The sequence below is a fragment of the Struthio camelus genome, chromosome 18 (genome assembly GCF_040807025.1).
Source record: "Struthio camelus isolate bStrCam1 chromosome 18, bStrCam1.hap1, whole genome shotgun sequence".
Classification (NCBI taxonomy): domain Eukaryota; kingdom Metazoa; phylum Chordata; class Aves; order Struthioniformes; family Struthionidae; genus Struthio; species Struthio camelus.
The window spans coordinates 5908237-5923633 of NC_090959.1; the positions used below are offsets into that span (position 1 = coordinate 5908237).

Consider the following 15397-nt stretch of genomic DNA (forward strand, 5'->3'; position numbering starts at 1 on the left):
GATACCACAATATTAAGTAAAAACAGACTGTACCAAACAGAACTAAAGGCTTATTGCTGTTGAATTTCATTCTTATTTCCTGCAGCTGTTCTGCAAAGGCAGAATCACTGCTTTTGAACTTTGGATTGATTCCTCAGCTGTGGTTGCTTATGCTCCAGGATTACAGCAAACTAGCAATGCTTTATCCCTATGAGTGCATCAACAAGCCTATTATTAGCCTAAACCAAAGCCTGTTATTAGTTACTGACATCTTAGAAACAATTATCAGTGGTGGATCAGAAAGAGATGGAAAATACAAATAAATGAAAGCGCACGTCCTGCTCCCCCTGAAGTTTTCTATCCGCCTCGGCACTGATACAAGAATCCCTTAACAGTTTCACAGGTGACCCCCACAAAGGAGAAATACAGGTGAACTATAATGCAAGCGATTGAAAATTTACAAAATCAGAGAATTAGGTTTGTTTTCTGGGGATTAGGGAGGGGGAAGAGGTTAAAGAAAGTGATCTGCCTTTTGACTTTCCTAAATTAAACTTCCTCTGAGAAAAAGGCAGAGAGTAAGGAAGAACAGCTAGCAACAATCTGTCTTCCTATAAATATTTTTAACAGAAATACATAATAATCTGAGTTTGATTTTCTGTATGCTACCAACAGTATTAAAAAAAAAAAAAACCCTTTAGTTTCCATCTACAAGTGGTATTAGGCTAAAAATAGCTAGTAGAATGCTAATACATAAAGCCTTTATGCAAAAGCATTTATCCCATCAAGTGCAGAACTTACCTTCGTTAAGTAAAAGCTGTAGCCAGATAATCGTTAAGATCAACAGTAGTGCAAACGGCAAACAAAGCCAGAAGAAAAGAAGAGGAAAGGTCAAATCATTCACCAAAGGCACCAGAGGATACTTCATTGCTCATTTCAGGTTACGCTAAGTTGAAAACAGCTTGCTTGCTCTGCTTTGCTAACTACCTTTTAATAACTCTTATTGCATCACTGCGGTTGTCACAAGAAGACTGCTGACACTCTCAGCAGACTTAGCAAAAGGGACAGCCCTATGCTACACAGGCAGGGAGTGAAATGGATTAAGCATAGGATAAGGAGGAGAACTGAGAAAACATCTGATTTGATTGTCCCTCCTTCAGCTGGTCATTAAAGGATAAATATAAATTAGGAAGCCCTCAAGGCTTATGTCGAAAAAGTTGTAAAAGGTACTTTTATTACTGCCTGAAACTATGTAGCCAAGATAACTTTTAAGAAATCAATAAAACAGAATCAACCTTGCAGAGATGCTTAAAGAGGATGATTTCTAGCTAGCTAAAAATTACTTATGTAAGGCTCTCTCATTTGACATGGATCATAGGTATGCCTCATACGAATATGCACTCTATTGCTAACCTTCTCTAGAAAGCTGAATCTATTAAAGGATCCATTAGGAAAATAAGCTTCCACATTTTAATTCCCAATCTCTCTCCCCTCCAAGAAAGGCATGCAAGCACATATCATAGGATATGTGTTTGTACACCTATTTCTTAACAATAAGCGAGTTTGGTAGTAATCAAAGTAGGGGCACATACGTGGCTTCGGTAATTTGGTATTAATATTTTTGCAGCAGTGGACAAAGTAGTTAACCTCTGTGCACGTTTCTGCCTCAGTAAAATAAAACCATTATGTACTACTTACCTCACAGCGGGGGTTGTTTGGCTAAATTAATTGTTTGTCTAGCTCTTAGAAAACCTTAGGCGAGAGGGGCCATATGAGTGCACATTATGAATGATTGCATGCATTTAATGTTCTTGTTTCGTGCATATGTTTGTTTTTATGTAGTAACAGCCCCTTTAAATGAGCCATTTAATCCCAAGATCTAAATGAACTTTGCAAATTCTTATTAATTTACACTAATAACACCCTTGAGTGATAAAAGAAAGCTATTATACCTGCTTTTTGCATTGGATAAACAAATGAGAAAAGCCATTAATGATCTGAGTTTCAAGGATGCTAAATATTTGCAGTGCCCATTTCCCACAGTGGAAGTTGTAGGTACTTGGCATTTCTGAAAATGCGGCTCTTAGTGGCTTACCTACTAATATAATGGCAAGAATGACACGAGGGAACAGCATCCAGGGGTTTTGACCTAACTCTACAGTTTTAACAGTAAAATCCTTCTCTTAGTCATAAGGGCATCGATACTAGCAAAAACAAGAATTCAGCCTTAGAACTAAACTGTGAGAAGGTTTTGATGCGCAAGTTTAAATTACAAATGCTGAAGACAAAAATAAGGTCAGAGAGTTTAACTCAGCCACTGACATTTGACCCAGTACTGAGATTAAACAGAGCGACAGAAGATTTCCCCTGCCCATCTTCTCATACCCAGCACGGCGCTCTATCATCTAAGTGAGGCGCTAGCATCTTTCAGGGCGTACTCCAATTCTTTGCTACGTTGACCAGTTTCTGCTGTGTTTTGGGAGAAGGGGCTTGTCCTTCCCTGGCCTTTTTGCGGCAGTGTTGTTAGCTTGCCGAGGAAGTGGAACGCTTTCCGTTCTGCGTGCTCTTCTCTTCCATGCAGATGCGGGGGCACACATCCAGCTGAGGTCAACAGAAAAGTAGAGGACATTTCAACCACAGCTTGCAGCCCTCTGACGGTGGCATCTTTTTCTGGCAGAGAGATATGAAAGCTGAACGTGAACAAGGCTTAGAGGAAATACGTGCTACTAACTGCTGCTGTCATTTTCCAGAGGCAGTCTGACCCAGGACAGACAGCACAGAGCAGTGGGTTTACTGTCACGTAGATCAGACGGGCTGTGGTACTCAACCTAGGCGTCATGTAACTATGCGAAAAGCTTGATCTGACCATCTTGTACTGAGCATACAAATAAGGGAAGTAGGATCGGTCTGGAAGGTTTGTTACCACTACGTGACGGTTAAATTTCTAAGCCTTTCACAGTCTCTGGGTAATATGGTGTTGGCAAGTTAACTCTGCTGCATAGCAGGAGAGGTTTTAAGATGGGGAGGTATGGAAGGGGAAGCACGCGTCGCTGAATAAGGATGGCCTGGAGGGCGCACGTCCTTCCCTGCGCAGTCCCGAAACGGCACAGGGCTCTCAAGGGTTAGAGTCACCACACGCTGCCTGCGGACAGACTGTACCTTGGAAGCAATTAGTACCGTTACAGCCATTTACAGGCTTCCCATTACTGACTTCCCTGTCTTCTTGCTCCTGTTAAATACTGTTATTAAGAGCTGTTGGTATTTTATTAGTATTACACTTAATTGCTTGACAGTCAATTAGGGGTGTCACTTACGCTTACTCTATTGCTACAGGGGGGCTCTGCCGCCGCCGGGAGGCTGCTCGCCGCTGAGGACCCCGGCCCGGCAGCGGGGCGGGCAACCTGCCGCCACGGCGGCGCTCGGCCCCCGCGGGCCGGCTTAAACCAGCCTGGGGGAGAGGGGCGCGGGCGGTAAGTAAGCACCGGCGACGCGGTCGCGTTTCTCGCTCGGCTGCGAATAGGCGCCGCTAAGGGGCCGCGCGGAGGCGGGAGGAGGCCGGCACGGACGGACGGACGCGGCGCCTGCGGCCCCGGAACTGCAGTTCCCGGCTGGCGTTGCCGGCCGGAGCGGCGGGGCAGGGCCCAAGATGGCGGCGGCCGCGGCTGTGGCGGGGCGGGTGTTCGCCTTCCGCGATGCCCGCTGGGCCCCGGACCCGGTGCTGGAGCCCGGCCCGGCCGTGCGGACGCCGCAGCCGGTACCGCTGGTGATCGACAACGGCTCCTTCCAGACGCGGGCGGGCTGGGCCTGCCCGGACCCGGCCGTGCCCGCCGAGCCCCTGCTGCGGTTCCGCTCGCTGGCGGCGCGCAGCCGGGGGGCCCGCGGCGGCGCCGGCGCCGAGACGCAGGTGGGCAACGACCTGGGCAGCCCCGAGCCGCTGCGCTGGCTCCTGCGCTCGCCCTTCGACCGCAACGTGCCCGTCCAGCTGGAGCTGCAGGAGCTCCTCCTCGACCACGTCTTCCAGCGCCTCGGCGTCGCCTCGCAGGTACCGCGGGGGGGGGGGGCCCGGGGACGCGCTTGAGGCCGGTTTACGTGTCTTCTAGGGAGCATCGCATCGCTTCGCCCCCTCCAGGTCGGCCAGAGACGCTGTGGCGCTCCCCCCTTGGAGAGCCAGCCGGAGAAGGCGCCGGGCAGCCCGCTGTGGCCGGCGCGGCGGCCAGGGCGCCGGGTGGAAGCGGGGCTCTGGGAAGGAGCCTGCTGGCAGGCCGTCGCCAAGAAGCAGCGTCTAGGCTCGGTCTCTGGCAGAGAGACCGCACGCTGCGGATTTTGTGTGGCGTTTTGGAGTAATCGGTTCTCGCTGGCTACGTGTTTTGTGCGCTCGTCTGCGTTGAGAGTTGCTCTTCAGACTTTGAAGCCCTTGACATACGTGACAGTATCCCTTGGAGGCTTTTACCTAAGGCTGAACTAAGCTTCTAGCAGTTTTCAGCTACGTTTAGGCTCCTCATTGCATAGGTTAGTTAGTTACGTTTTTGGCACTCTGCAAATATTTCTAGAAATCCATTCTTCTCTCCCCATAGGAGTTTCTTTCTTGATCGAATTAACGTTGGAAATCCTGCTATAGGCAAAGACTTCTTTTTTTCCACCTTAAACACTAGATGTCATTTACTTACTTGCTTAGTAGCCTGCACATAAGGCACTTTCTCGCTGCTGCTTTGGGAGAGTTGCTGCTGACATTTAAAAGTAGAGGCAAGGGTGAACACCCCTGGATTTTTCTCTTCATCCCCTCTCTTCTCTCCTCTCCCCGCCTTGTGTCTCTTACAGGGTTGCGTCGATCACCCAGTTGTTCTGACAGAAGCGGTGTGCAATCCTCTGTATTCAAGGCAAATGATGTCAGAGCTCCTCTTTGAATGTTATCAAGTTCCAAAAGTGTCGTATGGCGTAGACAGCTTGTACAGTTTTTACCACAACAGAAGGCAGAACTGGCCCTGCAGTGGTTTGGTAATATCCTCAGGTTACCAGTGTACGCATATTTTGCCAGTGTTAGAAGGCAGGTGAGTTCTTGGTCTCTTAAGTGCGCCTTAACTTATTTGTTAAGCCTTACTCTGTCATTGACTTCGAAGCGATCAAAATACCTTTTCCTCTAGCATTTGGTGTTCTGGCTTCTGCAATTGTGAGCTCTTACCAGGTCTTAATTTATACTGAAGAGAAGAACTATGTATGCAGCTCTTGCTAACTCCTGCTGAACTTGAAATTGAAGTAGTGCTGTCCTTGTGCATATTGCTTTTTTAGTTACTATTCATAGTTCTACGTTTCCAAAAGTAAAAAAAGGCTATGTGCCCCCAATAAGATCACACGTGAAAACCGTGTTATGCTTTAATGCTGCTTTTGGGACAAAAGAGAGTGAGACCTTTGCAGTCCTTGTAAGGTTTTTGTCATTCTGATTAGGCTGCTACATTGGTCTACCCTTTCTGAAATCCTTACCGCAGGAAATGGCTTTGCGGTATCTGGCAGTTGCTTCAACTTTCCTAGCTTTGTGCCTGGCCAATTGTGAAATGTTACATTAAGAGGGACCAATTTTTTGGCTCTATTAATCGCCACTTCACTTCTTGGACTAGAACAAAGCATATTCCTGTAGCCAGCATTACTTCATCTCTATGGCTCTGGAGTCCCGAGCTGGTCATAAATTTTGCATAAAATAATGCCTTTTGAAATACTTACCTGAGAATATTTCTCTCTCCACTTGACCGTATCAGAGATTAAATAATATTGAATGAAAGTCTATTTTGCCCAGAACTTGTGGATCTCTCCAATCTCAGAGATTCCCTCTTGGGTTTTCAGGTTGGATGCTAAAAACTGCAAACGTATTAATCTTGGAGGATGTCAAGCCGCCGTATATCTCCAACGCCTCCTTCAGCTGAAATACCCAGGACATTTTGCTGCCATCACTCTCAGCCGCATGGAGGAAATACTGCATGAGCATAGCTACATTGCAGAGGACTATATAGAAGGTAAAACCGGCTGTAATTTGTCACTAGATAACGTTAATCCAAACTCAGTTCTCTCTTCTACGTCCCTTGCGCTCAGATTGGCTGAGATTGACTGAAATATACTTGCTGCTAATATATATACGTATCTATATCTCTGTGTGTGTGTATCTATTTGTATTTTTATATCTATATAGATATATGTACTTTTGGCTACTAATATACTGCTTGCTTTCCAGCTTTCTTTCCAGTAATCCACTTCACAGGAAAAGCTTGACAACAATTTCAGAGTTCTGTAAGAGGTCATAAAATGAAAAATATAGCATTAAGCAAGAAATGAATTAAATCAAAAATGCTTTCTGTATTAGTTCAAATACCTCTGAATGATAACTGGGATTATTTTGAAGGAAAATATTTTAAAATCAAACTTAATTGTTTTATTCTCTACTTCCAACAAAAGTTTTGGCAGGATGATTTCTGCATCTGACCTTTTTTTTTTCCTCTGCTTTTCTGTACCCCTAGCATATTGGTTTTAAGATTTTCAAAACTGCAGAGAACACTTCTAATGATTTTTTTTTTTGGTGTGAATTAAAAAAGTTTTAAAACTACTGTGGTAAATGTAATTCTAGGTAAAGAACCCCCTCACATACTTTTCACATACAAAATAGTATTTAGAGAAGAAAAGGTTTTGCTCTGAGACTGTGTGGAAGCTCTTAGAAATGTATGAGGAGTCTCCCTTACTGTGGTCAGAAGAGATGTTAGTGTGTACTTCACGCTTGGTCTTTTTTATTTCCTTAATTTTGGAGATAAGAACACTAAGTCGTTTGCACTGTGTATGTGGTTAGAAGGTAGTGCTCTGAGGGGGAAGCTAAATACAGTGGACAGTTGTCAAGAGATGGGCAGAATCCTAGACTAGGCTGCTCCCTTCTTTCTTTAAAGTCTGAAGTTACAGTATGGAACGCTTAAAAATAAAAATCATCCTTTTCAGCCTGGCAAAAAAATTATGATTTTACTTTCAAAACATTCAGAGCTACAGAAGTGGCGATCCCCTGAGTACTATGAGAACAACATGCACAAGATGCAACTGCCTTTCTCGAACAAACTTCTAGGCAGCACGCTTACGTCAGAGGAAAAGCAGGAGAGACGGCAGCAGCAGTTACGTCGACTTCAAGAACTAAACGCACGTCGTCGAGAAGAGAAGCTGCAACTTGACCAAGAGAGGCTTGATAGGCTGCTGTATGTACAGGTAATCATGACAGCGAAGTTTTCTATGCAGTCCTTGGGGAGGGGGTCAGGCTGCCCTCAGACCCTTATCCAAGAGGTCATATATCACTGTAAAGAAACTGTGACTGTCCCAGCTGTTTTCTGATGTCACAGCTATCTGCTTCTGCACTCACTGTAAAGAAGCTATGACTGTCCCACCTGTTTTCTGAGGGCTTTTTAAGGTTACTTGCAACACAAAAGGGAAAGATTATTTATGCAGAGGATGTTTCTAGGTTCTGAATAGTACTTCTGCTCTGAAATATTTTGAATGCTGTTGAAGTGCACACACCTGTAATATCTGGTAGTGAAGGCAGAATAAGTCTATAACATTTTACACAGAGCTGGTTATCCTGTATCGTTCATCACAACTAGTTGTCTTCTGTCTGTAGGAACTTCTAGAAGATGGTCAAATGGATCAATTTCACAAAGCTTTGGTAGAGCTGAACATGGACTCTGCAGAAGAACTTCAGTCTTACATCAACAAACTGAGTCTGGCAATTGAACAAACAAAGCAGAAAATCCTACAGGCAGAAGTCAATATTGAAGTGGATGTTGTGGACAGCAAACCAGAGGTATAACATTGTCACCTAGTTAATCTGGTTGTTATCTCTGAGGGAGTTAAGTTTCTGTGCCTGAAAACGTGCCCCGTCAGACTACTCTATTAATGAGCCAAGGTTTTCCTTTAACACACTGCAACTCTTTGTTAATTTGACTCTTATTCCTCTCGTTTCCAGCTTTCTATGCAGTTACAGAAGGTTACGGTGTTGACTTTGTAGCGTGTGCCTGAAATGAGTAATCTCTGCTGTGCTGTTTGCACAGGGCTCTGGGACATGTCTTCTAGTTGGATTGCGTTTTGTGTTTTGTATAAATCTCAGCCTAATCTCTAGGCTTCCCGAGGCTTGTTTAAATGGGCAGTTATATGAAATTAAGTTTCCTAACAAATTTCTTGCACGCCTTTTAGAGGGTGGGGAAAAGGAAGTTAGCCTAAGGGGCAAGACCAGTTAAAAGATACACTGCCAGGGATATGTACAATGGGAAGCGGTGTGTGCTAGCCAGCATCCTTACTTAAGGTTGACTTGCTTAGAGGGTTTTAAATGTGACACCTGACCTTCATAATTAAATTAAATGTGACACCTATTCCTTCATAATTCAAACCAACCTCTGACTCTGCCTTTGCATGAGTTTTGATGAAATAAGCGGGCCTGGTATGTCAAAAAATTTCTTTTCAATTGTCTGACAGTTAAAGGATACTGAGTTTTAAATACTTAATCCTCAAGTTGTTATGATCCTAGGGCGAACGGCATTCAGTTCCCCTCACGTCTCCAGCAGTGTGTTCCTTTCTGTTTTTCCCTTTTTTTATGGGGATCACATAGCCCTGTGCCTCATTTTGGCTACCTTTTAGGTGCAATTAAGCAACATGCTGCTTTTTTTTAATAATAATGGAAGATTAATTGCTAGACATTGTTACAAGGCATGTAAGATAAAGCTTTTGCTACTTAAGTCAACCTCTGTTCACGAAAAGGTAGAGAGGGAAACAGGAAAATGAAGTATAGAGGAAAGCTGCCAGATGTAGAAATGCACGTGGTTTTTGTAGGACTTGAGATGTAGCCAAAACTAGCAGGTGTGCTGATACCTTCAGAGTTCTGTTTTGCCTACCCTTACCAGGACACTTTGCGTTAAGAATGAGGACAATGGGGTTTTGGCAGGGTTGGGGTAGATCCTAGATTTGTCATTGTGTTAAAGCATCTTGCTGCCTTCTGTCAAAAGAAAATATTTTAGAAAGAAGTAATTGAAAGACAGCTTCTTATAATTTTGCCCCGTGTTTGTGCCTAAGTTCAGGCATGTTCATTCAGATTCCAGGCTCTTTTTGTTTGCTAAGTATTGTCTCAGACCTTGGAATGAATCAGCAGGCCTTTCTGTTTGGTCTGCGCTTTGTGAGAAACCCTACAGTTATCACAGAATTCACTCATGAAGATAGTCTGTCGCATTGTGGCTGTGTAAAAGAGTAAAAGCCCAGAATGTTGTCCCAGGTTTTGTGCTAACTCCGCAACTGAGTTCTACGTTTCTTTCTGTTGCTAGGGTTTTTTAAGGACATAGAAAGCGGGGGAATAAAGAAGCATAAATGTTGGAGATAATTTCAGTTAACTGTTACTGTTAGTTTGCTCTAACAGTAAACACTGCTTAGAGTTTGGTTTTGACTAGTTGCTTGTTTTAAACGGCCATACACTAGATACGTAAGAATTCTTTGAAGCAATGTAGCTTTGTCTGCTTCCTTTATTGCTTGCTAAATATTACTGCAAACATTTTATTTTTAAATTACAAAAACAAATCTTTGGGATTCTGTTACTAAAGCTGTTTCATTATAATGCTGAAATATATGAGGTAACTTAAGAATTGTTCTCACTTCACAATAGTACTCTGGGATCCTGAGTGATGCCTTCCTTCAAGAAGGAGCTTTCAGGCACCTTTATGTCTATGTGAAATTTAAGGTTTTTTTGGTGCATCCCATGTAGTAATGCCAGGCAGCTGAAACTGGGCAACTGTCAAGCACTGTGTGGCGGCTTTGTAGCTAGCAAATATTTGTTTTCCAGACCCACACAAGCAAGGCAGGGAATTAAATGGTAATTATAGAGCAGTTAGTGTTGGAAATACACCAGGTTTTAACCAACTTAAAAAGCTATTTTGATAAGTTTTAATATGTTGTTATATTTAGGACATGGCTGGCTTAGGATCCTGGGGATCCTGGCAGTCCCTTTTGAGTAAGGCTTTAATTTCTGGGTAGGCATTGTGATAAATTATTGGAAGCAAGTTTGGGGATTTATGTGTGTTTTTTCCTTTTTTTTTTTTTTTCTTTGAATATATGTATTTCTTAATTTCTGTTTTCTAGGTAGTTCACTCTTTTGATTTTTTTTTTTTCTCTCCAGTGCTGGAGAAAAGCATGTGTTCTGATTCAAGCATGTTAAAGAGCTGAAGGTTAAGGGATCAGGACTGAATTTACACATGACTGCAGTTCCGGTGATAATATGTGAATTGCTAGCACATCAGAGAGAACCTATTTCAAATAACGTCTTCCCTGTTTCTGTTTCCAGACCCCTGATTTGGATCCGTTAGGCAGTGAACAGTCACTGGAGGATGTGGAAAGCATTAATGAGTTTGAGCCTTTGTTTGCTGAGGAGCAGCCTGAAGTTGAGAAGCCTGTTGCTGCAGTGCAGGTTTGATTTGTCTATCTACGCCTCGTGCCAGGGGTACTACTTTCTGGTTGTCCAGCTAGCCTGCTAACACGTCTCCAGATGTGGTCTTGAAGGGATCTTTGAACAGTACATTATGAGGAGAGAAGCCCGTACGATCTTACTGATGTTTTGGAGTGAAAGTTCTGCTGAAATGTTTTTCTGTGTGATCCATAGCCCAGTGTCCCACCAAGAGGCACCAGTGAACAAAACTTTGACCTTGCGAAGCAGAGCCCTAGAACTGAGTGGCGGCAGACACAAAGTATAGCATAAGTCTGGTTTCCTTAGTCGTTTGAAACCTTGTCTTAAAAACCTTTTACAACGTGGCACTTTGAGAGTGTATTGTGTTCTCTTTTGTATGGAACTGTTCGGAAATTTAGCTTATGGCTGATTTAAGGTTTCTGCGTGCCTTGCATAGACGGTAACCCTGTACACAAAGCTATCAGCTGCCTGCTAGAATGAAGTTTATTTAGCAAATGGAAACATTAGGGAACTGGATAAGGGGAGTATTTTCTAGAATGCTACAGTTCTTTAACTTAATTTTCTATTGCTTTTCAATCTCACACTTTTAAAGCCCGTGTTTAACCTGGCAGAGTACCACCAGCTTTTTCTTGGCACTGAGAGAATCAGGGCTCCAGAGATCGTCTTCCAGCCTTCTCTGATAGGAGAAGACCAGGCAGGAATAGCAGAAACCATGCAATATGTCCTTGAGAGGTGAGTTTCTAAAGCTACTCGGCACTTGTTAACTTCAAACAAGCTAGTTTTATTTTGATTTTAGCTTTTGCAATACTGTTTGCTTGAGAAAATATTTTTGAATAGTCATTTTTGGTGGGCTCAGGCATTGCGGGTTAGACGTCTTAGTGTTCTTGAAACCACAGATAAATCCCTGCTTGTCTAAGTTGTTACAGGTAGGAACAACAAACCCTTGAATCCCTGGAAGCAATAAGTTGGTAGTGTCTGTTTTTGAGACCAAAATTGGCTGTGACATTTGTGACTTCTGATAGAGACACACCCACTGGACAACTACTTACAGCCAACTTGACATTAGAATGAAGTCACCTGCCAAATTGTGTGAACAGATGAGATGTAATACTACTTTTCAGAGAATGCCAGCTCTGCAGAATTATTGATTTATGGAGCACAGTTCAAAGTGTTTTAAGAATTTTCTTCTTCCACCTCACTGAATTTCAAGAAAACAAATTAATGCAGAGTTTGATATTGGGGAAGTGAAAGATTTCTCAGAGTAGTTCTTGAAGACAGGTATCAGTATTCTCCATAGTCGTTCAGTTCATAGGACTGAGGCACTCCAATGCTGAAAAAGATGAAAGTGATGGGTTTTCTTTTTTTTGTTCCTTGCAGGTATCCAAAGGAGCAACAGGCTGTTCTTGTCCAGAATGTTTTTCTCACTGGTGGAAATGCAATGTACCCTGGACTGAAAGCCAGAGTCCAGAGAGAACTCCTTGAAATGAGGCCATTCCAGTCGTCTTTTCAGGTACGTGCGTTGATGAGACTTCCACATGAACAATCTGTTCATCCATACCCAAAAGTATTTTGGATTGGATAAGGTACAGGGTGGGTGTACTTAGGGCATGGGAATGACAGGAGACTGAAAACAGCTTTTTTGACCTGACAAAATGAAAGGTAAGCGAGGATACGGTTGCTCTTTCTAAATACATCAGAGAAAGTAGGGTGAACTCCTTGGAAGAGGAAAAGCTGCTTCAGCTATGGCACTGTGAAAGCACAAGCAACTATATTTGGATGGAAATTTGCAAATTGATTTCTTATGATTAGGACAGTTACTATTTGGAACAAGCAGTCTTTGGTAGGAGTAGTTGCTGGGAAAAAACAGAACTCACTTAAATCCTATATGTAATTCTTTTTTTTTCCCCCACGGGTAATGATTGCTGGGATGGCAGCAAAAGAGATTCAGTGGGTATCTTCCAAACCTGTTCCTCTGTATTTTGCTTGCTAGTAAAAAAGCAGTAATGGAGGAAGAGCTTGCGATGCATTTGTAATAAGACTTCTAAGAGCTTTCCCTGTTGTTCTGAAAACAGCTTACAGAGTTTCTCCCCAAATCTGCTATGTTCCTGAATAGCAAAAGAGTTTACAGATCATGAGAAGGATATGTGAATGTAATCTTGGAATTCCACAGCTGTTTCTTTCTGAAGTGAGCACCTGTTGCCTTTGGGCCTCATGTGACCGATAGGAAGTTACAACCATATGGTTGGTAGTTTTAAGAAGGATGTCACTTCCTGTTTTTGAGGATATGTTTGTGGGCCTCTCATTTTCTTCTGCTTCTAATGTTGCTGTTTGTAAAGGAATAAGAGCTTATTTCTTTTCATTAAATATGGTCCATAGTGTGGTCCCATCAGCAGTCTGTCACTTCACAGATTTCACGTATGGTACTTGCATGGTGCCTAGCATAGTAATCCTGTTGCTGGACCAGGAATGCATTTCATGCTGCAGTAATGGGAACATTTTAAATGGAAATATGAATCCACATACTTCTGTTAGCTTGCAGTATTCCTCCCTGCCACTCTAATTCCAGGTAGTTTTGCTGGTGCACTTGAAACTTGTTTTGCAACACCACCAACTTTTCCAGCCTTGACTTCCAACTGTGAGCACTGTTGGTGGTGAATATGATATACCACATGTGGGTTGACAAGTCCACAGAAACTGAGCAGATTCACAGAATAGTTCTGTAGGTGAGCAAACTTCAAACCCTTTCTTATCCTTCCTCCTCAGGTTATTTCAAGTGCACCGAATGATGAGTTCATACTTCTGAAATTAGTAATTTGCACCATATAATGCTCTAATCAGGATTTAAAGGAAAAGGGCTTTTCTCTCTTGTGCTTAGTTCTGAAACAAATTGGTGTTCTCCTACATTGACAGAGATCCCCTTGTGTCTTTCTTCCATCCAGGTTCATCTTGCTTCCAGTCCCATTTTAGATGCCTGGTATGGGGCTAGGGATTGGGCAGTGGAATACATGACCCGTGAGGAAGGCTGGATAACCAGGAAAGACTATGAAGAAAAGGGGGGAGAATACCTCAAGGAACACTGTGCTTCAAATGTCTATGTTCCCATTCGCCTTCCAAAGCAGGCCCCACGGACAACTGAGGCATTAGCGCCTAGCAGAGTGCTGGCATCCAGCACAGGCAATCCCTGTGAGCAAGCGTAGCACAGAGCCTTTGTCATATACTCTCCTGGGGAGATAACGGTGCAAAGAAGGGAAGAGCTCTGCAGAATGAGCTATGCATAGAGTAAAGGCCTCAGCCTAGCCTTGCTGGCTAGTCAGAGGGCATAAGGTATCTCATCTGGTCACTTGAAAGAGAAGAAACTGTTCAAAGGCTCTGGGGCATCACTTGGCACAGTCATAGCACTTGCTGCCTGTACACACCACGGGAGTACATACCGGCCAGAAGGAACACAGCAGAAGCACATTCCAGCGAATGCAATTTTTCTCATAAACTTTAACTCAGTTTTTTTATGAGGGTATGCTTTATATGTTTTTTATTTGGTTGTTTTTTTTTTAATTAAAAGTTACTGATTTTATACTGTCCCTATTGCATGATCCAAAAACTGGGCTTGTATCAAGCCAATCAGTCCAGCAGGCGTCTCCCTTGCTCATTGCTGTGAGCATTCGTCAGGACACGTCAAGCTACTAGAGACCAGAGACGGGCTGATCTATGGGTTTCCTTCTGAGGCCTCTTTGACTCGCATCTCGTTTGATTTCCTCCCCGCTATGCGCTTTCTGTTAAATCACTGCAGAATCAGTGGTGGGATTTAAGATACTTTCTAACAGTGAAATGATGTCCTGTTTGGAACTGGAGACCTGGTCGCATAAAGCTCTGTTCAGCTACAAAGAAAGAACCCTTCATAAAGCACAATCTGGAAGGATCTCCAGCTCCTTTGGGGTCCTTAGGTTTTTACAAGAGTCGTGGCCGAACAGAGGAGCACCTGACTGGTGGGACTCTTCTATATTGCTGTTTGAAAAAGTTGGCTGGGGGTATCTCCATGTTAGTGGGCTTTTTAGGGCTAATCTGTAATTAGTACAGAGTAATACACAATCCATTGGCTTCTTCCATTGGAAACACCTTTGCTCTTTCCCCCGAAACCGTCAGCGTCAGCTTTATTTTAGCAAGGCTGGGAAATGAGAGGAGACTGATCCCTTACCAGAAGAGCCCTGATAACCTCAATGTGGTATCATAATATTATGATGAGTGCCAACACCAATGCGGTCAGGGTTAACAGAAGCTAAAGAGGTCAGCAAATTTACCTTTTTACTTAATAGATAACGTTTAAATTCTGTTTGCAGTCTGACGAAAAGCAGAATAGGCTATCGTCATCTTAAGTTGTTTTAACAGTAAAGCAAACTATTTGTGCTTTATCATTGAGTTGTTTCAGTCATTTGAATCCTTTAAAGAGTACAGCAACAAGCACGTATTTAGTTGAATAATCTTAGGATGCTGCAGAACACAGGCTTGCAGCTGGGCCCCTCTCCTGCTGCTCAATGTACTCCAGCTGAAATGTTGATTGTGAATTCCGTTCTCGCAGTAAAAAACACACTTTTGCTTTCACAGAAGGATTATTAATACTAAATGCTGAACTGAAACCTAAGTGGACTCCATCACTTTAAGAGTTATAAACTGTTAGGCTAGAAAAGATCAAGACTATGGGAAAACATCTAAACCCCAATTGGTATAAAGGCAGTGAGCAAGGGGTGGCTTCCAGTCTCCTAAAAGCTGTAGGACAGCAAGATATGTTATGCTGCAGGTTCAAAACAAAGAATATGGGAGATTTGTTGATGATGAAGTGGGGCGGGAGGGTTGTCACCACAGGATGTGATACACATTTTTGGATTCAAAATATTACCCAAACCTGCAATTAAAATAATATGCTGAGGGCTATTACATGGTGGATATCACCTGTGCATAGGAAGTCCTGTGGTC

The 15397-nt window shown here is 43.2% G+C and overlaps 1 protein-coding gene across 5 annotated transcripts; it reads left to right on the forward strand.

Annotated features, from left to right (window-relative positions):
• Nucleotides 1-3601: 3601 nt before the first annotated feature.
• Nucleotides 3602-14835, forward strand: ACTR5 (actin related protein 5). Of its 5 annotated transcripts, none has more exons than XM_068912359.1 (9): nucleotides 3602-4018; nucleotides 4795-5024; nucleotides 5812-5981; nucleotides 6986-7203; nucleotides 7610-7792; nucleotides 10310-10432; nucleotides 11022-11161; nucleotides 11807-11939; nucleotides 13369-14835. In XM_068912359.1, the coding sequence occupies exons 1-9, from the start codon at nucleotides 3623-3625 to the stop codon at nucleotides 13624-13626; spliced, it is 1851 nt and encodes a 616-aa protein (XP_068768460.1). In that variant the 5' UTR covers nucleotides 3602-3622; the 3' UTR covers nucleotides 13627-14835. The 5 variants fall into 5 exon arrangements, with proteins under 5 accessions (XP_068768460.1, XP_068768461.1, XP_068768463.1 ...); XM_068912360.1 differs by having other exon boundaries at nucleotides 3612-4018; nucleotides 7067-7203; XM_068912362.1 differs by lacking the exon at nucleotides 13369-14835 and adding an exon at nucleotides 12996-13362 and having other exon boundaries at nucleotides 3612-4018.
• Nucleotides 14836-15397: the final 562 nt, after the last annotated feature.